Here is a 26,298-nt window from a genome sequence, read left to right as displayed (position 1 = left end):
ATGGGGCTGAGGGCGACGGGAGGCCGTGAAGAGCCAAGGACAGGCCCTGGCCACGGGGCGGGAAGCCCAAGGGCCGGGAAGGGGCCGGTCGGGGGCGAGGTTTAGCTCAGCCAGCCGCCCACCCACCCGGGCGCGGGATGAAAACCAAACCCAGCCCGCCAGGTACTGGCTGCGTGACTCGCTGCCGCGCCAGGTGCCCGCTGGAGTCAGTGTGCGCGGTGCGGGCTGTCACCCCCTTGTAGCAAAGCCGGGGCCGGGGGCCGGGCTCCGGAGCTGCCCGCCAGGGGGGCGCGGAACTGACTGGGCCAAAAGCCCCAGAAGCGAGTGGGGGGCAGAGCTGAGGCTAGAAATCGGGAGCTCTGGGTTCCCAGCCTTGTGCTCAGTTTACCAAACCCTGGTGCCTGCTTTCCTTGTCAGTTAATAGACCCCTTGCTGCAGGATCACACTTGAGTCCACATCGCTTCCTCCATCGACTCCCATTTTAAACGTCAGTAGGTGGGTCTTCTCTAGAGCCCTGGAGCTAAATGTCAGTGCAAGTCTCTGGATAAAAAACTTAACTCAGCCTAAAAAGAAAAGGAGGACTTGTGGCACCTTAGAGACTAACAAATTTATTTGAGCAGAAGCTTTCCTGAGTTACAGCTCACTTCATTGGATGCATTCAGTGGAAAATACAGTGGGGGGATTTATATACACAGAGAACATGAAACAATGGGTGTTACCATACACACTGTAATGAGAGTGATCAGGTAAGGTGAGCTATTACCAGCAAGGGGGGGGGGAGGGGGAGACAGAGGGGCATTGCTGGCACATGATGGCATATATCACATTGGTAGATGTGCAGGTGAACGAGCCTCTGATAGTGTGGCTGATGTGATTAGGCCCTGTGATGGTGTCCCCTGAATAGATATGTGGGCACAGTTGGCAACAGGCTTTTTTGCAAGGATAGGTTCCTGGGTTAGTGGTTCTGTTGTGTGGTGTGTGGTTGCCGGTGATTATTTGCTTCAGGTTGGGGGCTGTCTGTAAGCAAGGACTGGCCTGTCTCCCAAGATCTGTGAGAGTGATGGGTCGTCCTTCAGGATAGGTTGTAGATCCTTGATGATGCATTGGAGAGGTTTTAGTTGGGGTCTGAAGGTGATGGCTAGTGGCGTTCTGTTAGCAAATACTCACAAGCAACCACACACGAGAACCACTAACCCAGGAACATATCTATGCAGGGGACACCATTATAGGGCCTAATCACATCAGCCACAATATCAGAGGCTCGTTCACCTGCACATCTACCAATGTGATATGTGCCAGCAATGCCCCTCTGCCATGTACATTGGTCAAACTGGACAGTCTCTACGTAAAAGAATAAATGGACACAAATCAGACGTCAAGAATTATAACATTCAAAAACCAGTTGGAGAACACTTTAATCTCTCTGGTCACTCAATTACAGACCTATAAGTGGCAATACTTTGACAAAAAAACTTCAGAAACAGACTCCAACGAGAGACTGCTGAATTGGAATTAATTTGCAAACTGGATACAATTAACTTAGGCTTGAATAGAGACTGGGAGTGGATGGGTCATTACACAAAGTAAAACTATTTCCCCATGTTTATCCCCCCCCTTCCACTCCCCACTTTTCCTCAGACGTTCTTGTCAACTGCTGGAAATGGCCCACCTTGATTATCACTACAAAAGGTACCCCCCGTACCCCCCCCCCCCACTGGTAATAGCTCACCTTACCTGATCACTCTCGTTACAGTGTGTATGGTAACAACCATTGTTTCATGTTCTCTGTATATATAAATCTCCCCACTGTATTTTCCATTGAATGCATCCGATGAAGTGAGCTGTAGCTCATGAAAGCTTATGCTCAAATAAATTTGTTAGTCTCTAAGGTGCAACAAGTCCTCCTTTTCTTTTTGTGAATAGAGACTAAGACGCTGCTACTCTGAAACTTAACTCAGTCTGTGATCTGTTAGAGAAAATTCTGCTAGAGAACCCCACTGCTGCTGTATCTTATTTTGTAAGTTAGTTTGTTAGCTTCCAGCGAAGGCTGAGTGCAGCAGCTCACCTTCTGTTCCTGCAGGAGTTTACCTGCTTGAGCCTGCCTGAAGCATATGCTGCTCCTGTGTTTCCTTGACTCATTTGTGTTGCCTGTACCACTGGTCTTGTGATACCTCAGGGGGTTATAGGACTACAGCCTTGATTCAAGTCCCTATAGATGGCTACACACACACGTTTCTCTGGACTTGGCTTTAACTACCATGGTTGTGTTAAGATATGAGAACAATTGAAAAATTCTTTAGTCCCTGTTTTAATGTTTTTAGCCAAAGCCAAAGATTTTTGCTCCCAGTGGAGAACAGAGTGGTCCTGGCAGAAACCGTTTGAAGTAGAAACACTGCCAGTGGTGCAGGTTGGCAGACAGCTGAGGGATGGAAGGCTGATCCAAAAAATGTCATTGACTGAGCCTGGGGCTTACCTCAGAAGCTCTTGCATCTAATTCTAGTTCCTCTGAGCAAGTACTTTAACTGTCCCTAGTATCAATTTCCACCTCTGTAAAATGGGGATAATACAAATTACACCTACATTGCAGAGATAAAGATTAATTACAGTAGTTAATGTGTGACCAATGCTTTGAAGAAGTATAGTGCTATTTAAATGCTGAATATTATTTATTTATACTGAATGCGTGTGGGCAATCAAGCTGAAATGGTCTCTGAAAGCTGAAAAGGACAGATTTTCTGGTGGTGTGTGCTATGACTGTAGTATATTGCAATAGACTCTTGTCACAGGATCAATCATCTGTACTTTCAAACTAACTCTGGCTTTGTAATATTTATTTTTTCACTAACCTTGAATCATAGAATCATAGAATATCAGGGTTGGAAGGGACCTCAGGAGGTCATCTAGTCCAACCCCCTGCTCAAAAGCAGGACCAATCCCCAATTAAATTGAGGCTTCATTTATGCATGAGAAGGAAATGGTTACCCTTAATGGAACAAATTTCCATTGGTATCTCTTAAGCTAAATTCTTCAGAACATTTATTCAAATGTTTTATATTATTGTTAAAACTTTCTCCAAGCAGAGAGTACCACGAACAGGCTGGGTGTACAGGAATGTAGAGAAACCAGAGAGTGTATCGGATCATATGTACAGGATGGCAGTCATGGCTTTGGTAACTGAAGATAAACAACTTAATAAAGACAGGTAAGAATACTGATGGTGATGATCAGGCCTGTCTCGAGATTTGGGAACTGAGAACTAAATATTCATCACACCCTGGCAAGGAGTTTTAGAATATGTAGGGGGAATCAAAATTGATATTTTTTTCCATTCTTTCACAAGTTGCTATGTGCCTTCTGGAGTTGAGGACTGAGGAATTGTTTTATTAGCTAAAAGTGGAGGCTTGGACAGGCTGCTAAAACAGAATAGCTTCCAGCTTGATTTCTCTCAAGAGATGTACATAAGAAGGCTGAAGAATCCCGTTCAAAGAGGAGTTTGAAGTGCATGGTGAAGCAAAATCCATATTTTATGTAGCTTTTGATAGAGATTCTATTAACACTTGAGAGAAATAAAAAAAATTTAATTAATTTAGCGTATAAAGGAAAACATAATTAGCATTGTATCACCTGTCAAGAATGGTACAGTATCATATTTGCTTTGTCACCTTCCTGAAGTGATGATAATAGACTTCTATAACTTGGAACTCATCTTTTCTAATGAAGCTTCAGGAAGTATAAACCACTTTAAATCATGTTACTGACACTGACTCCTGCACTGTCCACTACAATGGTCCATTGGCCTAGCAGAGAACATGCATGGCTACTTTCATAACTCAGAAACACAGGGCCTGATTGTCTACTGCCTTATTTGTTGTGAAGTTATTGACATCAGTGAGAAGTGAGATTGAAAAGGTTCTAAAACAATAGCATCATAATAGTAGCATTTTAGACTTGCTTTGCACAGGTGTCAATAACTTTGAGGTGCAAGGCACTGTAGAATCAGGCCCAGAGAGTTGAATGACATGGCAGAAGTTCCATAGCCAGTTTGTGGCAGAGGTGGAACAGATTCTTGATTTTCTCTTACGGGCTGGGGGAGAGCTGACAGATGCAGAAGAACACACCGTGTGGACAGAGGCATCCCTTAGGAGACACTCTGTTAACGGGGACACTCCACATCCTAGTGAAGAGGAGAGGATAGTAGTTGACAAAATACAGATAGGAACTGAAGAGAAACAAAGGGAAAAGTCCCATTCAATTACATCACATGGAGGCAGACAACTAAATATTGACAAATTTTATAAGTGCTTGTATACAAATTCTAGAAGTCTAAATAGTAAGATGGGTGAACCTGAGCGCCTGGTATTAAATGAGGATATGGATATAATAGGCATCACAGAAACTTGCTGGAATAGGATGTGGTAATACCAGGGTAGAAAATATATAGGAATGGCAGAGTAGGTCGTGCTGGTGGGAGAGTGGCACTGTATGTGAAAGAAAGCATAGAGTCAAATATAGTTTAAAAAAAAAAAAGGGTAAATCAAACTGTACCATAGAATCTCTATGGATAGACATTCCATGCTTGAATAATTAGAGTATAGCAGTGGGAATATACTACAGTAGAACTTCAGAGTTATGAACTGACCAGTCAACCACACACCTCATTGGGAACCAGAAATATGCAATCAGGCAGCAGCAGAGAACAGAACCCCCCCCCCCACCCCAGATACAGTACAGTACTGTGTTAAACATAAACTACAAAAAAAAGGGGGGGGAGGGAAGCAGCATTTTTCCTCTGAAGTAAAGCTTCAAAGTTGTATTAAGTCAGTGTTCAGTTGTAAACTTTTGAAAGAACAACCACGTTTTGTTCAGAGTTATGAACAACCTCCATTCCTGAGGTGTTCGTAACTATAGGTTCTGCTGTACTGACCACCTGACCAGGGTAGTAATAGTGATTGTGAAATGCTCAGGGAGATTAGAGAGGCTACAAAAACAGAAAATGCGACAATAATGGGGGATTTCAACTATCCCCATATTGATTGGGAACATGTCGTCACCTCAGGGTGGGATGCACAGGTGAAATTTCTAGACACAAATAATGACTGCTTCTTGGAGCAGCTAGTGCTAGAATCCAAAAGGTGAGAGGCAATTCTTGATTTAGTTCTAGGTGGAGCATAGGATCTGGTCCAAGATGTGCAGTAATAGTGACCATAATGTAATTAAATTTAACAACTCTAGGGTGGGGAGGTGGGAAGGGGAGATGTACCAAAGAAACCCACCACAGTAGCATTTAACTTCTAAAAGGGGAACTACACAAAAATGAGGAAGCTACTTAAATGGTAATTTAAAGGAACAGTCACAAGAGTGAAATGCCTGCAAGCTGCATAGAAACTTTTAAAAAATTCTATAATAGAGGCTCAAACTAAATGTATTTTCCCGCCTCTCTTCTCCTGCCCCTCCCAGGCCCCAAAAAAGCAAGAGGCCAAAAAAACCCCAAAACCATGGCGAAACAACAAGAGTAAAAGAGGTGGTGAGACCAAAAGACACCTTTTAAGAACTGGAAGTCAAATCCTACTGAGGAAAATAAAAAGGAGCATAAACTCTGGCAAGTCAAGTGTAAAAGTATAATTAGGTGGGCCAAAACAAATATGAAGAGCAACTAGCTAAGGATACAAAAACTATTAGCAACATTTTTTTGACTGGCAGACTTCCTGCTTTTGATGCACTTAATCAGTGGGGCCACTGGATGATTGAGGGTACTAAAGGAGCACTCAGGGAAGACAAGGCCATTGGGGAGAAGCTAAATGAATTCTTTGCATTCATCTTCACTGCAGAGGATGTGAGGGAGATTGCCATTCCTGAGCCATTCTTTTTAGGTGGTAAGTCTGAGGACTGTCCCAGATTGAGGTGTCAGTAGAAGAGGTTTTGGAACAAATTCATAAATTAAACTGTAATAAGTCACCAGGTCCAGATGATATTCACCCAAGAGTTCTGAAGAAAGCCCAATATGAAATTGCAGAATCACTAACTGTGGTATGTAACCCATCACTTAAATCAGCCTCTGTACCACATGACTGGAGGATACCTAAAATACATACTGATTATTAAAAAAGGTTCCAGAGGTGATCCTGGCTGGTAATTACAAGCTGGTAAGCCTAATTTCAGTACCAGGCAAAAGAAATGACTAAGGGGGAGAGGGGAGTGATAGTGGTCTATAAAACCATGAATAGTGTGGAGAAAGTGAATAAAGAAGGTTTATTTACTCCTTCACATAACGCAAGAACCAGGGGGGGTCATCCAATGAAATTAATACGCAGCAGATTTAAAACAAACATAAAAAAGTACTTCTTTGCACAACTCACACTCAGCCTGTGGAACTTATTGCCAGGGAATGTTTTGAATGCCAAAAGTATAACTAGGTTCAACAAAGAATTAGATAAGTTCCTGGAGGATAGGTCCATCAATGGCTTTTAGCCAAGATCATCAGGGATGCAACTCAATGCTCTGGGTCTCCCTAAACCTCTGACTCCCAGAAGCTGGGACTGGATGCACTTGATAATTGCCCTGTTCTATTAGCATGATCATCACAGTAGTATCTCAGTGCATTAAGCAACGTTACTAACATCGGTCACGTTTTTCTTCTCATTCTTTCCCTGGGGGGAAGACCGTGCTGTGGAGTGTTTTGTTTTGGAGTTTTTTAAAAATAAAATATACATTTTTCCCCCTCCTCTTCCTCCACCCCTTGCCACTATAGGTATATGCTAGAGAAGGCAAAGTGGGGAAAAAATGTGCCTTGCATGTAGACTGGAAGGTGGTGAGGTTTGTGATCATTCTTAGATTCTGGGGGAGTTCATTCCGCAGTCTTTGGTTGGACCCTGAGAAGCTCTGTCTCCTGCAGGAACAAGCTTCACCCTTATTTCATTGTGCCAGAGGAATGAATGAACTTGAAGCCAACTGAAAAATCAGACTAGTAATACTTACCCACCATTGTAAAGTGCTTTGAGATCTACAGGATAGGGTCAGAGCACAAAGCATCATTGACAGCCAGATTTTTTTGGATGAGGTTGCTACGGCACAGAGAGGTTCACTGACTTGGCTGGAAGCCTGTGAGCCCTAGTGCGTTCCCTAGATCTGTGTTCTAGTCTTGCAACTTGCACTTACCTTGCTGATTGCTTTTAATGCTTTTTACTGCACTCTGTTAAAGAAAGCTGGGCTGTGCCACGACCATGAGTTGCTAACTTAGCTACATAATATATGTGTATTTTATCAGGTGGCATTTTGAATTTGTCAGGGCTCCATATATCTTTATACTTAGTAAATGCAAACATTGTTATCATCTGAGTAGTGTATAATGTCCTTAGCTTTTATGTGGTAGGAGTTGGTAAATGATCTGCTAGGTAACTACACTGTTGTCACTTAGTATCTTTTGCTTTCTTCCTCCCTCCTCCCCCCCAAAAAAACAAAAACAAAAAAAACCCAAGGCTTTTTGGTTTTGGATATCTATCCAAATATCTTTTCATACATAACAGTAACTAGCAACTGGGATTCAAATATACTATGGGATAGAAAATTATTTCACTAATACCGATCTATTAAATACAAGGGAGAAGGGAGAGTTTATCAATACTGCTTATTAATAAACAAAGTGTAACTATAAAGTTTATTGGCTGATCATGCAGTGTTTCTCTCCTTATCAGATGTGTACGACTAGCTCTGGTTCATGATATGGCTGAATGCATTGTTGGAGATATAGCACCTGCAGATAACATCTCCAAAGAGGAGAAACATCAGCGAGAGGAGGTTGGTACTCTGTAGAACTTTGTAAAGGCTTTGCATTTTATTTGTAGAGGTGAACAACTAGTTATTAGGGAGACCCTCAAAACAACAAAATACAGAACATGTATTTGTGCATGTATGCCAAGGAGTAGCACTACAAACGCCTGCTAATTTGACTTGTCTAAGTAACACCACAAAGTGCAAGATAATAAAAAGGAAGTTTTTTGAAAGAACCCAAACATTAGGCACCTGCCAAATGAATTGAGTGGATTTTCAGTAGTCTGAGATGTTAGTGAAGTTGCTCGTGTATGTCCATGCTTATTTTCTGGGGAGCAGAGGTACAGATCAGAAGAGAGAGGGACAGATAGTTAATACTTGACACATGGCACTAGACCAGTGGTTTTCAAACTTTTTGTATTGGTGACCCCTTTCACATAGCAAGCCTCTGAGTGTGACTGCCCCTTATAAATTAAAAATGAGGTGGGGGTAATTTAATGTAATGGGGGATCGGGGCTGTCAGCCCCTCAGAGCTGACAGCTCATGACCCCCATGTAACTGCCTTGTGATCCCCTGAGGGTCACAACCCCCAGTTTGAGAACCCTTGCACTAGACACTTCCAAAGTATCATACACACTTTACCTGATTATTCTTATCGTACCCCTGTGTGGCAGGTAATCAGTGAGCCTGACAAACAAATGCAACTGTCTGAGTACATAATCTTTGACTTTAATAATGGCCACAAACATATCCATTAATCACAGTTTTGTCAGTTCTGGCTCTCTGTGTTATTTAAAGCTAAAAGAAAAGTTTTCCTACAATTACAGCTAGAGGGCACCACCTTACTTGATAATCTTTTCCAATGGACAAATAAGTTGTTTAAAGAGTCTAAAAGAAAAACAGTCTTACAGTGAATTCTCTGCCACTCTTATGCTTAGATTTTTAAAAAAAATTCTAGCAATATGTTCCTGGTGAAAAGAAGATTGGACTTAAAAGATTAAACGGCTGTTCAGAGTTCTTTAAATGCTATCTTTATTCACTGTAACATTGACTGTTCTGTTCTACTGTGTACCTGTTTGGAGTGTGCTTTTTAAAAAAAAAAAAAAAAATGGTTTCCCTAATGCCTGCTGGGAATGTTTCTCCACTAAGGGCCAGACTTCTTAATGCCATTTAGGTGCTTAAAGAGGCAGGTAGGTGCCTAATGGAAGTTTCAAAAAGGCCTAGGAAGCTGTCTGCATCTTTAGAACACCAAATACCGATAAAAATCTGGCCCTAGGTGCCTGTTGCTCATCCTGGTCCCATTAAAGCAAATAGGAGTCTTGTCATTGATTTCTTTGGGAGCAGGATTGAGCCCTAAATAGTTATACTTCTGAAGTGCTATCTTTGTATAAAATAACACCTTGAGTGGCAAGTTTCAACGTAACTGTATATTGGCATAAAACTTGGTCTTTCTTTTATGGTTGTTTGTTTTCAATTAGGACCTAAGTATTACTGGGGAAACAGAGTAGGACTCGAATGAAATTGATTAGTTGGAACAACATGCAAAGAGGATTCCGCTGTTCATACCAATAATTTGGTATTGCATCAAAACAGTGTTAAACTGTATCTGGTAACTGGGGTCAGTGCTCTAGCATCTGAGTTTGTTCATTTTGCTCAGAGGTCATTTCTAGATTACTGGAGTCAGTTATTGGATGGTGCTTTAGATTATTTTCTGCTGCTTGGGGCTAGTCCTCTACAATTTATTGAGCAGGTCTGGTGTGCAGAAATTATTTTGTACCCATTGCTTTTATTGTTCCATCAGCGGAGTTAGTACTGTACGTGTGCAGCTGTGGAGCGAGAGATGATTCAGTGTTTATGCAAAGGTGGTGGTGGACAAATTGTTTTCTGGAAAACAAAGGGAAAGATATTATATTCAGATAATGGTCAAATGAAAGCAGGAGTCTGTCTTTCAGGCAGCTATGAAACATTTGACACAGCTGCTATCAGAAGATCTGAGAAAAGAAATCTATGAACTTTGGGAAGTAAGTATACATCACTTGATGCATTTATTCCACATTATTGCTTGCAACAGGACCAACAGATTGTCTTATATTCATGGTATTTGGTGCCTACTGAAGTTCATAATCTTTATTCTAAAACCTTTAGAGCAAGATGGGTTTGGAATTTTTCTTTGGGGGTATGTTTATATGGCAGCAACTTTCTGAACTCTTTTTCATAAAGAAAACAAAATAATTCAGTATAATGACCCAAATTGTGCTCTTATACCTGTGTAGCCCCACTGCATTTGAGGGATTGATTTACATAACTGAGGGTGGGATTTGTCCCAGTATGTATATTTACCTGGTCAGACAGTGCTGTTCCATAAGCAACATAATCTTGAAAAGGACTATGGTTTTATCTTTGACAGTGTCTTAAATGAGAATTTCAACTAAATGAAAATATGAATTGGGAAGTAATACAGTGAAATAATAGGTGATATTTGAATTAAATTAAAATTATGGATTAAATTGAAAAATGATCATGTTGACCTGAAAATATCTTATCTTTATGCTAGAGCAGTTGTTCCCAGACTTGTTCCGCCGCTTGTGGAGGGAAAGCCCCTGGCAAGCCGGGCCCGTTTGTTTACCTGCGGTGTCCGCAGCTTCGGCCAATCGCAGCACCCAGTGGCTGCAGTTTGCTACTGCAGGCCAATGGGAGCCGCTGGAAGCAGCAGCCAGTACGTCCCTCGGCCTGCCAGGGGCTTTCCCTGCACAAGCGGCGGAACAAGTTTGGGAACCACTGTACTAGAGAATCTGTTATACATACAGAGGTGATCTGCTAGGATATTGTGATCTTGCAAAGAGACCTCTTGCTATTTGGCTAAGATCTTGTATTATCTGCAAGTCAGGAAACATTAGGCTGCTTTCTCCAAAAATTTGTGTTTTAAAAAAAATAAAAATAATAATGATATATTTCCGCCAACATATGTTTCCGTTATATAGTAACTTTCCCTCACCAATTTTCTGCTTTTGTGTATTTTATTGTAAGCAGGTAGCTGTGAAGCCTTGACCTCTGTAACCTGAGGCTGCATTTAATACTGACATTCTTACCTGTTCCACTTGGATTGTATTTAAATAGGTTTCCAGATATTTGAAGACAAATTCTGCCCGCAGTTATATCTCCATTGACTTTAATTGAGTTGTGTTGGTTTAAGTGACAGCAGAACTGGATTTTTAAAGTTACATTCCAAAGTTAAAATAGTGAATCTGGGAAAACTGTAGTTAGTATTCATAAAATTAGCCCTTTCCTTTAGCCTTTTTCACTGGAAAGCTCCTCTAGCAGAGAGGCAGGAAGCCATTACAGAAAGAGTTAAACTATACCATGGGATTTCTCGCATCTTTTTTTTTGCCTTGGGCTCCTGTCCCGACTTGTACAGGAGCTGATTCCCCATCCCCACCTAACCTAACTACAGCACACATTAGCTTTTTACCTTTCTCATTAAATATCATTTCTCATATGCACACTTTTTAGTTCATATTGTTAGTTGTATTATTTATTTTTGTTTCTACCTTCAGGGTAACTTAATCAGCATGAGGTTTCTTGCATAGGCGTGTCAGTGTATCACACTGAAAATATACACAAACCCTAGCCTTCACTGCTGTTAAGCAGCTAGTTCTATTTAAAAAAAAAAAAAAAAATCTCTGAAATATTCAATCAAAAAGCTACTCTCAATTACACAAAGGCAATACCATGGACTTCAATGTTCCCTATGGAAAGTGAGAACGAATTAGCACAGGTTTGAGCTGGGGGTAGGGTGGACAGGGTCTGTGGAAGATCCTCCCACAGCTCTGACAGTACGGTTGGTACCTGACTTGTGACATCCTCATTAGTTTGGTCCTTGAACCGACCGTCGCTTGTTTCCATTTGTGCCAACCGGGTGGATGGTTTTGAAGTGTGAAGAAAGGGGTACCAGAAAGAGACCACCAAAGCTGTTTTCACTTTGTAACCTAATTTAAGATGTGAACGTAACTCACTGGAGGCAAATGAGGACATTAGCACACTGAGTTACTTCCCTCTTTACCGACCATGATAAAGTTATCATTTATGACGTTGCCAAACAAAAATGTGAACTTTACTGACAAACAGAATGGATAAAATGCAGAATATGAAAATAATAGGATTAAACAGATTCACGAAAATAAGAGGCAGTGTTGAACAGCATTTTAAATTAAAATGTAAATTGAAGAAAAGCCCTAGACTTCAAAAAATCTTTTGAAAAAAATGTTAAAATGAAGACTTCAAATCAACTAATAATTAAAGCTTAATTGAAATTTCAAAATGTAATTTGAATTCAAATTGATTCTTACACTAGTATTTCACTGCCGTCAAAATCCAGATCCCCGAATTTGGAACCTACAGCAAAGAACATAATAAATGTGCAGATTTTTAGCAATATGTCACACATCCAGGTAAGCATGACAAGTTCATTATCTGAACACAACTGTGCTGGAATTACAAATTAGGATCTTGCCATTAGGCATGACAGCTCTACTATTATCTTGTTAGAGGCAGGAAATGATGTATATTAATCAGTGTTCATGCTTCCCAAATCATGGGAACTAGAAGTTCTATTTTAAGGGCTGAGAGTTCCAACAGTAGCCCACTTTCCTCTTTGTTTGTTTCAAGGCTCTGCCAAAATAGGCACCTATTCTCTGGTCAGTAGGTGAAATTCTGCTTTCACTTGTGCACAGCTCTCATCAAAATCAGTGGGAGTTGTTGCACGCAATTGAGAGGGGGCGGAAATAGCAAGTAAATCAAAGGACTTAAAAGGAAAAAAATAGGAAGAGAGAGAATAAGCTAAAATGATCAAGAAGGAATGACAGGTTTAAAAAATACCTTTTGAGAACAGTGACAAATACAAGGAGCTGGATAACAAAATGGAGGACCTAGAACCACTGGTGCAGGAAGTGGACCCAGATATTACAGGGATAACAGAAACCTGATGAAATAGTAGTAATGACTGGAGTACAGTTATTGAAGAGTATTTGCTGTCCAGGAAAGACAGAAGTAAAGGTGGTGGAGTGTAATGATGAGGTAGACTGTAAAAAAATTAGAAGTGATGGAATAGATAAAAGGGTCTGTTTGGGTCAAAATCACTGGGGAAGAAGGCTGCCAAAGGCTCCCCTAGGATAGTGCTTTGGATATGTTACAGACCCTCAAGATGTGATTTGGATATGGATAGAGATCTCTAATGTTTTAATTAAATAAATACTACTGGAAGTTTTATAATTATAGGAGACTTTATTTCCCAGCAATAGATTGGAGGGCAAGTGCTACTAATAATGGTAGGGCCCATATTGTCCTGCATGTGATAACTGACAGATTTTTTCACCAGATAATCACTGAACCAACAAGAGGTGATGTCATTTTAGATTCAACCTCGTAGAGAACTAGTTGTGGGGGATAATATTGGTCTAAGTGATCCTGAGCTAATTCAATTTAAACTAAATGGAAGGATAAACAAAAATAGGTCTGCAACTAGGGTCCCTGATTTCAAAAGGGCAAACTTCAAAAAATTAAGGGAACTAGTTAGGGAAGTGGACTGGACTAAAGAAGTCGAGGATCTGAAAGTGGAGGAGGCATGGAATTACTTTCTCAACGTTCCAGAAGCTCTCTGAAACCTGCATCCCAAGGATTTTTAATGAATCTGTAAATTTTGGGGTTTCTTTATATGAGCTCAGATTCAGCAAAGCATTTCAGCATGTGAATAATAATATCCCTACTTAGTAAAGCACATAAACAAGTGTAAAGTCTCATGGAACTTAAGCATGTGCTGAAATGTTTTGCTGAATCAGAGCCTTAAAAAGACATGAGGTCTACTGTACTCTTGAATATCTGTGATACAGATGAAGAAATGCTAAGTCTAAGAAAGGCTTTTAGTTCTGGCACTGTGTGTTCCAGCATAGCAAATCAAATCTCTCTAATTGCACATCTGTTCAGGAATATGAACACCAGACTACAGCAGAAGCCAGATTTGTAAAAGAGCTGGATCAGTGTGAGATGATACTCCAAGCATCTGAGTATGAAGAGTTGGAAAAAATGCCTGGAAGACTGCAGGACTTTTATGATTCAACTTCAGGTATGAAATCTGATTTTTGTAAACAAGAGAGAGGAGTGTCTGAATACCAGTGGGGCCTGATTCTTGGATTTAAAGTGGCAGATAGGTGTCTGAGTCTCCTTTACATTGCTGTCAGTGTAAAGAGGCCTGAAAGTGGGGATAAACTACATTGACACATTTAAAGGCTCTTTACATTGTAAGAGCGTGTGAAATAGTCTTAATATAAATGAGAATCGAGCCTAGTGAACAGGTTGCTTCAGATGTGCTTGTATTGTGTTTGGTTCCCTTCTATAGTATTTACTATTGTTCATTTTACTTAATCTCTGCAAGATAAGGGAAAATAGATAATTTTATATACAGAGTTTAACAGTAATGAAGGGCTGTGTTCAAAAAGAGAGAGAACTCAACTTGTCTTGAAAAATAAGAACACAAGAATAAAAGAAACGGCACTATATAGTGTCAGTGGAAAGACTCCCATTGGATCAGTATATAGAAGGGGAACATCAGAATGAAATATTTGAAAGTGTAAGTGGTAACTATATCCCTAGCTGTGATCTTACTAGTGTTCCTACTTCCAAACTCAATATTGTGAAACTGGAGATGCTACCCCTCACCACCTATTTCAGTGAACCTGCAGTTTGATCTGGTGTTTCTCTTTCCAGAAATGAAATAGATTCTTATAATCAAATATTCTGCCCAATCATCAGACAAATTTTAATTTAAGCTTTTGCTGCCAAGCCTTTACCCAAAGATTTAATTTTTTCTCCTGCCAGGGAAGCTTCAGAAAGTCTGTATGCAATGAGTTTTCTTGGCAACTGGCCTGCATAACATACCATGAAACATGCCTGTTTTACACTTTTACATGTCATTATAGCTCCAGTTCAGAAAAGAAATCATGTACTTATGCCATCACGATTCATAGGTTCTAGGGCAAGAAGGGTAATATTACCCCTGGTAATTGTTCCAGTGATTGATTACCCTCGGTGTTCGTAAATTATGCTTTATTTCTAGTCTGACTTGATCTAGTTTAAACTTCTAACCATTGCATCTTGTTATACCATTTGCTCCCTATATCGGTACTTACAGATGACCAAGTGACCCCTTAACCTTCTCTTTGTTAAACTAAACAGATTGAGCCTCTCACTGTAAGGCATGTTTTCCAATCCGTTAATTGTTGTTGCGGTTTTTCTCTCAACTCTCTCCAGTTTATCTTCTTGAACCGTGAGCACCAGAACTGGACACGCTTGTCCAGTAGCACGAGTTCCAAATCCAAAGGATAAGATGGAACGAATGCCCATTGACTGCAGGGAGATGTAAACATGAGCCTTAAGTTTAAATACGATCTGAATCAGGGTCCATAGCATGAATTTTTCATATTCAGACTCTTCCTCCCTCCAAATAGTGTATGGAACAGGACATACTCTGGGGAAATACTTGGATGAACTGTTGAACAGTTGCTCTTCTATAGTTATTCCTGAAACATCATAGATAGTGTTCACAATTAAAGGGAGAACATATGTACTAATTGTTTCTTTTGTGATATAATAGTTTGTGCCTGGAGAAACAGTATAATCTGTTACGTAAAGGGAAAAGCATGATAATGAATTGTTTCTCTTCTTTCGTTTTACAGGAAAATTTAATCACCCAGAAGTAGTCCAACTTGTGTCGTCCATTAATATGGAAAGAAATGCAAAAATAGCTGCTACAACAAGTGAGCCACCCTCTTGAGGCATTTTAAAACTTCTGTAACTAAAATTTATTTTACTCCTTCTAGTGTTTTGCTGCTACAGCATCACTAAGTTTTTTACAGTTTTTTTTCTTTCCATTAATTGCTTGGAATCTATGGAAAAATCTAGATAAGCAAAATAGGATAAATTTTACATTTGATATCATAGCCCTATTTATACATCCTGTATCTTTTTTTTATCTTTATGTTTGGCATCCTGTATCTTTTTTTTAATTTGATGCAACCTGTTTAGTCAATTGCTTGATTCAGTTTTGGTTCATCATGAAATACAGTAGAACACCAGAGTTATGGACTGACTGGTCAACCAGACACCACTTGAGACCAAAAAAAAAAGGCAAATATGGTACTGTGCCCATATTGCATCTTAAAGGTAGGCACATCTGGGCTGCCTGTCCCCACCCCTATGTGTGGGGCACCTACTCCCAGGTAGGAGTTGAGATGTGCAGGCAAAGCTGTGAGCCCCTGCTGCCAGCCCAAGGCAGCTGGAGCAGAAGCAACATTGGGGTCTATGCTGCTTTCACCAGCATCCTTTCCTCCCCACCCCCAGTCGGGAGGGGGACAAGCTGGCCTGGACAAGACGCTGCCTCTGGAACCTGGCCTGGAGTGTGAACTGCTGGAGCCAGAGCTATGAACACCCTTTATTCCCAAGGTGTCCGTAACTTGGAGGTTCTACTGTATCCTCAAGAGATCAAATAACCAGTGTTAGTCCGGTTTATGGAAAAAGGTTCCACATGATACCAGTCTCCAAGAAGCCATCTTATGTGGCATTGTTACATTTACCTTACACGTGTGCTCCCAAAGTTACACTCCAAATGCTATCTTTTTATACATTATTTACAAGTAAAAAGGTCATCTAAAACTAGATTTAACCAAGCTGCTTTCTACCTTGTTTTTCCAGTACCATGGTGTACCCCTTAGCTCTGGCCACATGCATTCCAGATACCAAAGGGCATGATGGCACCACCTGGGTTTGTACTAGCATAGAGCAATCATATGTCTTGTCCTATTCCCTTGGGATATTCCAGTACTGGTCTGTGAGAATAACTCCCTACTTGTTCCTATGGTAAAATGATCATATGTCCTGACCCTGACAACTTTTCTACCTACTTAAGCCAAAGTTTACTCTATCCTATAATACTTCAGCATTAGAGAAGAGGATTATAGTATGTAGCTAATGTAAGGGTATAGGCCAATTTAGGCTATATAACTGTTTGGTGCTATTGTACAAAACATTCTTAATAACCACTACTTGTTATCTTAGAAACAAAGTCATAATTTCCTTGTTTAGCATGGTACGGCTGCAATACAGTCACTTTGTTATATATTCAGTGGTACCCATTCTGCTGAGAGTAAGTTAAGAAAAAGTTAACAGCCACAAAACACGTAAGGTTGACTGGTGCCCCTGCACAGTCTACTGAAAGGGTTGTGAATTTTGACTGGATGTATTCCTTGAGCCTTCTGGCCAGTGCTGGGGATGGTATAGGTGTACATATAATAGGTTGGTCCATGCACGCTTCTATCTTTGGTGTGCACTTAGTGAGGCCAGCATAATCAGAACCACTATACGGGGGGATAAGGCCCCATATGACTTTTTTTTGGCTGTGGCCTATTCAAGAATTTTTTTTTTTTTTAACAGAGCTGGCAAAGTGTACTCTGCCTTCTCCTGTGGCTTTGCTCAGTTTCTGAAGCCCTCAAAACTTTGGTCTGAGACTGTGCATGGAAAATTTTTAGGCCAAATACATTCATCATGCTAAATATTTTTGATGAGTTTAACTTGATTAATCATTTCTAGTGTGGGAGTGCCTAGGGGGCTCCACCAGGTTGGAGCCTATTTTACTAGTGAATGGCAGCAGTTCCTTCTGCCAAAGAGCTTGCTGTCTAAAAGAAAAGATGTAAGTGGATGAAACAAACAAGCGGGTTTGGAGAGGAACCAATGAAAACAATAGGAAGTTTTAAGACTAGATAAGGTGGGTGCACACTTTGTAGCCAATCAGCAGCAACAATCCCTCCCTCCCCCACCCCAAATGTAGCCTAACTAACTATCCAGGGTAAGTCTGAAGGAATTCTGATTCCAGCCACAGATATCTCAGAGTCTAGCAAAAGAGGAGTCTACCTTTGTAACAGTTCCTAACAATAATTAGGAAGCTAGGGGTATTTTTTCCTTCTTTCCCAAAGATGTATTACTGTCATAAATACACTGAATTAGAAGAACGAACTTAACTCCAGCCTGAAGGCCTACAGCAATGTGACCCTGTCTTCTACTTACTGTTGCACTGCAAATCTTGTGACTCTCTCTTACAGTCCAGACCCTAGAGTCATGAGAATACACCAGAATCTGATTTCAAGCACTCATAGTTGGAGGGGAAGGCTTGAACATGTGAATCCTGAAGTTGAAAAATGAGGAAGTAAAATAATTAAATCCAAATGGATTTAAAGAATTTCATTTTTTTAAATCTGGTGGGTTATTTTTTGCTTTTAATTTCTGGAATGCTTGGGGTAGACAATACCATAGGGATGTCTCAGTTGGCTACCACTCTTTGTTAATAGTTAGGAAAAGAGGCTGGGGAGATGTTTTTAAATATGCTGTTGAAAATCCACAAAATTTTTGGGTATAAAAATGCCATTCTAGAACTCTTGCACACTGTGCAGGTAGCAGGTACAGTCCTATTTGAAATGGCTATAATAAAGCATGAATTTTATTATCAGGTTTATATGTTTCTAACTATCGATGATGGGGGAAAAATAAACCCATTTCAGATAGATATTATAAACTGTGTGGCTGGCCCAAACCATCTGTCTGCAACTTTTTTTTTTGTATTTCCATTGTAACATCTTATTAGAACAAAACTATTACAAGGGGCATCTTGCTAATAAAAACACACAAGGCAGACACACATTTTAAAAACTCATTTACACAAACTAGAACTTTTTTTAAAATAAAAATTAATGCTGCAACAGAAACTTGCAATTTGTCACAAAATTTTTTTAATGTGTTACACAAAAAGCAAATTAAATCACATTAAAGAGGCATTTGAGATGCATTCAGAATCAACTTGTCACATGGGAGAATTTTAAGTGTAAGAAATTAAAAACATAACAAAAAAAACAGAACACCTGTAAAAACCATTTTGATACAGGATTTTCCTGACAAGCTTTTAGCAAAGCCTAGGATACAGAATGGCTAAAGTTGATTTGAAGCTTTGCAGTATGATGAAATTAAAGAGGCCTATTTTAAAAGCAGGCTAAATTCCTCCCTCCCCTCCCCCACATTCATGTTCATACTTGATAGGCTTGTGCTCATCTCAGTCTGGGGAACCAGGCTGCAGATTAGACAAAGTTTTCTTTTGCTGCCACCAATGGCTGGCTGGCAGACAATACTATAATAACCTTACTGTTCCTTCTCTTAAAATAATGCAACAAATCATGCTGCATCTAATCCAAGAGGTTTCTTGGAGATTAAGCAATTAACATTCAAGGATCTGAATTATGCCCTGAAGTTCAGTAACCCAGGATAATTTGGACTAGTCTGAAGCACATACTCATCCAGTGAGATGGTATGGAGGCAAACAGGTAGTTTGTGTTTTTGGTTTAATACTGAAATTGGTTCCCAGCATCAAAAGTCTTATCAAACAGCAAGTAACAGAACATGTTTTTCAACTGTAGCGTTTCCTGCTCTGGGACAGTAACTGTGATCAACTTAGTCTGCATCTGAATAATTGGGTTCCTCTTTAGGAGAGGAAATTCAAAGACAGACTGCGGAAGTGAAAAAGGAATAGAGGCTCCAGTATAACAAGAAATGATTCTGTTTGACTCCTTAAGCAGCTCAGGTCATGTTTGTATTCTTCTCAGTAAAGAGCATAGTATAATTTGGTGGACAGGCTATTGCTGGCAACAGAAATCCTTACACAGTCCTAGACCCATCTGTCTGTTGTGTCACTGAGAGGGGTTACATCATCAGTGGAAACATGCATACTAAAAACACATTCAGTCCTTTAATTAAATAAATAAATAATCAAAGAAATTAACAACTGGACCAGAGGTGTGGAGAGAAAAATACCATAAAGCAAGAACTGTTTGGTTACATTATAGAAATTGGAACATTAAGAAATGATGGTGTGTGCAATTTCTATGGAGTATAAAAATGCTTAATGGTAAAAATACCAATACATTTGGAAGAATGACCACAGTATCACATGGGTAAGGCCGTTTTCAAGAGGTTACAAAGCCATATGTCTCAAGCTGGCTGTAGAAAGGAAGCATAGAAAAAACTATGGGGCTAAGTCTCACCAGGTAGGATACAGCTGGCCACAAGGGGCTACAGTCTAACACTGAAGTTCCTCCTCGTCGTTCTCAGGAAGCGGAGTGCCTGTGATAGAGCCCCGAGTGCTGGCGTGGGCAGTAGAACTGAGAACTTCTTCAAAACTCCCCCCACTGTGGCTTGTCCCTCCAACCTTTGTCTGAAATATGGCAAGTGAAGAAAACAGTGATTTTTTTCTCATTCCATTCTGCTTATTTCCCCTCCCCTCACACACTGAATGTTTTGTTTTAAAAGGAATTTGACTTACTTTTCTATGGAGATAGAGGAAGTGTATGTTCTCATACCCTGCAGAGTAGGTAGCACTTCAAAGCATACAATGGGGCTTGTGTTCAGAGCTTTTGATACTTTTGTTTTTTTAAAAACAACATTTTAAATATCAAGGCTGAGTTCTTCAAAGCTGCCTCTGGTATTTGGAAATTAAGTGCCCATTACATTAAATGGGAACTGAGCATCCAAATCATTTAGGTGCTTTGAAAATTTCAGCCTTAGCATAGGGGTGTATGTCGTTGTTTTAATGAGTATGTTTTGTTTATTGTATTTCTCAGTAGGACTAGATTCTTCCTCCCTTTAATATGTTGAGTTGCAGCTCACTGTGTTATTAAAGCAACGGCTCTCTCTGCAAAATAAGGTACCATTCAATGTAGGTAACGGTGGCAGAATTGGGCAGTAGTGAGTAGATGTTGTTACCCATTGAAGTCAACAGAATCAATTTGATAACTGGAGAAATTTAGGCTTAAATAGAGACTGGGAGTGGCTAAGTCATTATGCAAGGTAGCCTATTTCCCCTTGTTTTTTCCTACTCTCTCCCCCCCCCCAGATGTTCTGGTTTAACTTGGATTTAAACTTGGAGAGTGGTCAGTTTGGATGAGCTATTACCAGCAGAAGAGTGAGTTTGTGTGTGTATGGGGGTGGGGGGGGGTGTGAGAAAACCTGGATTTGTGCTGGAAATGGCCCACCTTGATTATCATGCACATTGTAGGGAGAGTGGTCACTTTGGATGAGCTATTACCAGCAGGATAGTGAGTTTGTGTGTGTGGTTTTTGGGAGGGGGGTGAGGGGGTGAGAGAACCTGGATTTGTGCAGGAAATGGCCCAACTTGATTATCATGCACATTGTGTAAAGAGTTGTCACTTTGGATGGGCTATCACCAGCAGGAGAGTGAATTTGTGTGGGGGGTGGAGGGTGAGAAAACCTGGATTTGTGCTGGAAATGGCCCAACCTGATGATCACTTTAGATAAGCTATTACCAGCAGGACAGTGGGGTGGGAGGAGGTATTGTTTCATATTCTCTGTGTGTATATAAAGTCTGCTGCAGTTTCCACGGTATGCATCCGATGAAGTGAGCTGTAGCTCACGAAAGCTCATGCTCAAATAAATTGGTTAGTCTCTAAGGTGCCACAAGTACTCCTTTTCTTTTTTTGGAGAAAACAAAACGGTGTTAAGGGCTTTTAAAAAAATCAGATCCAAGTTTGTTTAAATTTACTTTCTGAATAAATTCTGAAGTAAGTCCCATGAATGAGGCACCTGAGGGAAATGCACAGCATCAACCTGTCTGCAGAGACATGGATTATGGAGAAACAGTGAGTGTAAGAACTAAAAATAAGTAACTATGTATAAAACTGCTTTGAAGCAGCATTTTCCTGACAAGATTTTAGCAAAGGCTAGGATGTTCAATCTGTAAATAAAGCTTTGGCAAACCCTAGCACATTTGTCCCCTCATCTCAGCCAAGCATTTGCTTTCTTTAACTACTCCTCCGCTGGACAAACAGCAGATTTAGACTTAATTAAACTAGTAATTGCTGCCTTGAATTAACCTGAAAGTGTCCCTTAGTTCTGAGTTGTGGCCAGGGCAGCACTTCTGCAAGTGGATTTAGGTCTGTGGATAGAGTGGGATATTTTTACCCCTTTCTACAGCTGAAACAGCATTTCCAGACACTCAGCCACGTGAATGCTTAGGAAGATGATTATAATTAAATGTACTCTGTGTCCTTTGTCTCCAAAGGGTTAATCCCATGTAATCCTTTGTTTCATTTGCTGATACATGATGATGAACAGGATCAGCTTGTCTAGTTTGAGAGAGCTATAAAATAAGGTACAGGATTGTAAGTACCTTGCCCAGAGCAATACAGGCCACAGCTGGAAAATCTCTATGAATTCTAGGAGCATTTACAAAACATTCCCTCTTTATTGATATTTGCAAATGGAAATAGATGATGTTTTAAGAAAAAAACAACAACATTGGCTGACCATAGATATGGAGACATGTTATGAACAGGCAGCAGTTGCTCCATGATTAAGCCTGCAACTGATTTTCCATTATAAGCCTTATTTTGGACCCATTTGTGAAAGCCACAAGTCACGTTGGCCTGAGATCTAGGACTGATGTAGCAGTTTTCTGCAAAATTTAAAGCAACTCAGACAATGGGGCACCTGAATTTGGACACCCTAAAAACGCAGCTGTTAAATCCAGTTACAATTTTTTTCTTTTTTTGGCCCACAATAGCTAAAACACAGAACTAAGGTGACAGATAAAAGCCGCTTTACTGGATTCCCCTAGCTGAGATCCAGTGTGTAGTTCATAGAACCATAGGTTTAGAAAGGACCACAAGTGTCATCTAGTCTAACCCCCTGCCAAGATGCAGGATTTGGTGCATCTAAACCATCCAAGACAGATGGCTATCCAGCCTCCTTTTGAAAACATCCAGTGAAGGAGATTCCCTGACTTTCCTGGGCAGTTTGTTCCATTGTCCTGCTGTTCTTACAGCTAGGAAGTTTTTCCCTGAAATTTACTCTAAATCTGCTGTGCTGTAATTTGAACCCATTGCCTCTTGTCCTGCCCACTGTGGCAAGAGAACAATTTTTCTCTCTCTCTTTTTTTTAATGACAGCCTTACAAGTATTTGATGACCACTGTCATATCCCCCCTTAATCTCCTCTTTTCCAAACTAAACATACTCATTTCCTTCAGCCTCTGCTCATATGGCCTGCATTTCCCATCCCTTTGATCATCTTTGTGGCTCACCTCTGGATCCTTTCCAGTTTCTCTACATCCTTTTTACACATTGGTGACCAAAACTGGACACAGTACTCCAGCAGAGGCCTAACCAGCGCGGCATAGAGTGGTTTTATCGCCTCCTGTGGTTTGCACGCTATGCCTCGGTTAATGCAACCCAAAACTTCATTTGCTTTTTTTGCAACAGCATCGCATTGTTGAGGTTGTGATCCCCCACAACTCCCAGATTCTTCTCAGCAGTGCTGCTGCCAAGCCAATTATCCCCCATTCTGTATTTGCACATTTAATTTTTCTTCCTTAAGTATAGCACTTTACATTTGTGTCTGTTCAATTTCATTTTGTTGTCTATAGCCCACATCTCCAATTTATCAAGATCTCTTTGAATTTTAACTCTATCCTCCAAAGTGTTAGCAACTCCAACCTCCCCCCACCGCTGTGTCTCATCTGTAAATTGTGGTTGATTTTCAAAGGAACTCCAGGGAGTTAGATACCCAGCCCCTATTGATTTTCAAGGAGAGTTGGGCAATAACTCTCAGGCCCCTTTGTCCAGCCTAAAGTCTAATTTCAAGGTTATTAACATTTGATTTAGTGAGATCACCAAGGAACATCAGCTCTGGCAATCTTACAACAGGACATCATCAGACTGCTGGAGACCAGTGTTTGCTTTTTAAAATACAATAAAATAAATGCCTCCATCCCCTTTCTTTGCAGGAAGGCTTATAAGGAAGTTCTCCCCTCCTCAAGACCTCATTAGGTCACTCTTCATGGGAGAATGACCTCTGCTCGCCTCCAGACCCACTCCCTGGAAAGTCTGCTGCTGTTGAAAGTAGAGGAGTTCTGGCCCCTTGCAGGCCTTAGCCTTAGCCTTATCTGAAGAGGTAGGGAGGCTAGAGACAGCAAGATGTATGGGAAGAGAGGCACTTGATACTGAGACAGTGGCCACAGCTATCACCACCATCAACCTCCCTGATCACCATGGTGCTGAAAAATCATGACTGTTTTTTCCTCTTGTTCCTTGGTGCCAAGGGAGAAAAACAATGCTGAGTTACAATGTACGTGAAAGTCGCAGTAGGTTTGCCATGAAGGCTTGGCATTGACTTCAGTGTTTCTCTGGATATAGGAGCTGATCCCTTACCCATGACTCTGGGGTTAAGGACCTCAGTTATGAGACTGAAGAGCTCCTAGATGGTGGTTTACTTGCACCCTCAGCACTCAATAACATGGGATGATTTAGCTAAGACCCTGTTTGCCTACTTGTTCCAAACTTAGCAGAATGAGACCAGGATCTCAGGGTCCGTTCCGCAGGCAGATCAGTGTCAGAGGCTGATGCCTTCAGAACGGCCTCTAAGAAGTGAGCTGAGGTGACTTGCCTGCATTCATTTGGTGTAGTTGACACACTGGGCCCTGACTGGGGACTTGCCCCTTGCTGAAGCAGACCCTGAGTACATTTGACAGTGATGGAGCAGCAGGAGGTGCACAGCTTTCAACCAGTAGACTTGGCTTTGGCCATCTTAGGTAGGCCCTCAACATTGCAGGAAAGGCTTAGTGAAGCCTTCACAAGGAGTATAAATACCGAACAGGACTAAAAAGCCTAACACTAGCTCTAGTAACTACCCTCACTATAAGCAAATAATTATGTACAAAACCCACTCGATGGATAAGGGGGACTGACATGAGAACAATGGAAACCCCAGAGAATCCTGCTATGGCCTTTGGGGGTCATGGGAGCCCATGTGATGGTTGCACCTCCTTATACAGGTGTGTATGCTGGGAGCAGTGCTTAATTTGTGCCAGGGCTGAGCCCTGGCACCTCTAGGCTTGCTGCATCAGCTATGAATGTAAAAAAAATTACTTGAGGCCCTGCAATTAATTGCTTGAGCCTTTCATTATAAATTAAGCATGTGGTCAGGGAGGATAAAGATTAAGCAGGATGCGCACACAGCCCCGACTAGACAGCAATTCCAAGCTCATTCATGCATAATGTACAATTTTAAAAGGGTTTCTTTTGGGTGACTGTGGCAGTTGAGCATAGAGAGATAAGTGAAAGTGTGGTAGGAGTGAAGGAGGTGGGAGGATATTTAAGGCACTGGCCTAGGAGCCTGGCGGTCTGACTTCAGTTCCCAGTGCTGACTGTATGCGTCTTAGCTTCCCGCTTGTGGAGTGAGGCTGGGACACTGGCACCCATGCAACAAACATTTTCAGTTAGTCTCAAGACTGAAGGTTGATGAATATAGCTTTAGTCAGCACAAAGAAAGAATGCACTTTGTGATCCTACTGAATCTTTACACCACACTGAACCAAGCAGCATTTTTTATGCACACATTGTCATCAGAGGCACGAGACAGCTTGGAAGATGGCCTCTCTGCTCACCCTCCGCACGGTGCAAAGGCTAGCGCCTTTCAAATGTGCCCGGCTCTGCTCTGTTCGTGTGGTAACACTAAAAGGTGCTACTGCCTCAAGTCTGATCTCTCAAGGGTTAATCATTGGGCTAGCTCAAGGTTGTCATACTTTACTTTTCCTTCAGTACAGACTTTTACATAGTTTTGAGGCAATCCAGAGAAAAGACTGACGTTAGCTGGGAAGTTAGTACTTGACATTCAAAACTCTGGGCCAGATCCAACGCTGGTGTAAATCGGCATAGATCCATCCATCAGTTCACCCCATTTAAGCACCTGACCTTCCCTGTTTCAATGGGGGCATTGGTTGAGACAGTTTATTTAAGCGGACAGACAATTTAGTTTGTTACTTGGCATTCCAGAAGCAAAGAAAGAATATTTCTCTGCATATTGCCTTCATTTTCTTTCCTTGCACTACAGCTCCATGAAATCCTTCATGGAAGGATGAAATCCAATCTGCCTTTGGCACAAGTGACAGTGATGACTAAGCTGTCATTTTAACAAGCACAGGCTCCTAATCATTACCTTCAGGCTTGTGATAGTGGTCTCAACCTTCTCCTCAAACGATTTGAAAGTTGGAGAATTCCTAGGAGGAAAAACACGATAAAAAGAAAAGTGTCAGTTCTGAACCTGTGTACAGTAATGGCATGGTTTATTTTCCCAATTTCTGCTAGACAATGATCCCAGCACAGAGCGAAGACTGGTTATCAGTGTGCAACCACACATCAGTAGTGTACTACTAGCAGATGCTTGTGCTGCTGTCATTCAAATCCAATTGCACTAATCTGATGAGAATTTTTTTAAGTTACAAATTTGCAAGAGCAGAATCTGTGTAATAATTTAAACTGAATATTTACTATTCTATGACAGCTACTCTATGCTGTGATACATTTATAGTATCCTCCTAAGATCCAAGGGACTGCTGGCCTTAATTCTGCATTTCCTTGATTTTAGCCATTTG

At 40.9% G+C, this 26,298-nt stretch overlaps 2 protein-coding genes across 8 annotated transcripts in view; one reads left to right on the top strand and one right to left on the bottom strand.

The window, feature by feature from the left end:
• HDDC2 (HD domain containing 2) overlaps positions 1-26,298 on the top strand; it is a 74,786-nt gene that overhangs the window by 398 nt on the left and 48,090 nt on the right. The window contains exons 2-6 of one of the 2 annotated variants that reach the window (XM_073337218.2): positions 3,081-3,202; positions 7,692-7,794; positions 9,720-9,788; positions 13,747-13,885; positions 15,495-15,575. In XM_073337218.2, coding sequence (XP_073193319.1) covers positions 3,081-3,202; positions 7,692-7,794; positions 9,720-9,788; positions 13,747-13,885; positions 15,495-15,575 — 514 coding nt within the window. Of the gene's footprint in view, positions 1-3,080; positions 3,203-7,691; positions 7,795-9,719; positions 9,789-13,746; positions 13,886-15,494; positions 18,314-26,298 lie in introns of those variants that run through there. The other variant, XM_073337219.2, reaches the window with a different exon arrangement.
• Positions 18,595-26,298, bottom strand: part of TPD52L1 (TPD52 like 1) — an 85,825-nt gene continuing 78,121 nt past the window's right edge. For 2 of the 6 annotated variants that reach the window (XM_073337212.2, XM_073337214.2), the window contains 2 exons: positions 25,863-25,923; positions 18,598-20,068 (listed from right to left, as the gene is read on the bottom strand). In XM_073337212.2, the coding sequence (XP_073193313.2) occupies positions 19,934-20,068; positions 25,863-25,923 (196 nt within the window). In that variant the 3' untranslated portion in view covers positions 18,598-19,933. Of the gene's footprint in view, positions 20,069-25,862; positions 25,924-26,298 lie in introns of all 6 variants that reach the window. The other 4 variants (XM_073337210.2, XM_073337211.2, XM_073337213.2 and 1 more) reach the window with 4 other exon arrangements.

This window comes from Lepidochelys kempii, chromosome 3 (genome assembly GCF_965140285.1).
Source record: "Lepidochelys kempii isolate rLepKem1 chromosome 3, rLepKem1.hap1, whole genome shotgun sequence".
NCBI classification, from domain to species: Eukaryota; Metazoa; Chordata; order Testudines; family Cheloniidae; genus Lepidochelys; species Lepidochelys kempii.
Note: the sequence above shows the minus strand (reverse complement) of the source record. Positions and strands in the feature narration are given on the sequence as shown.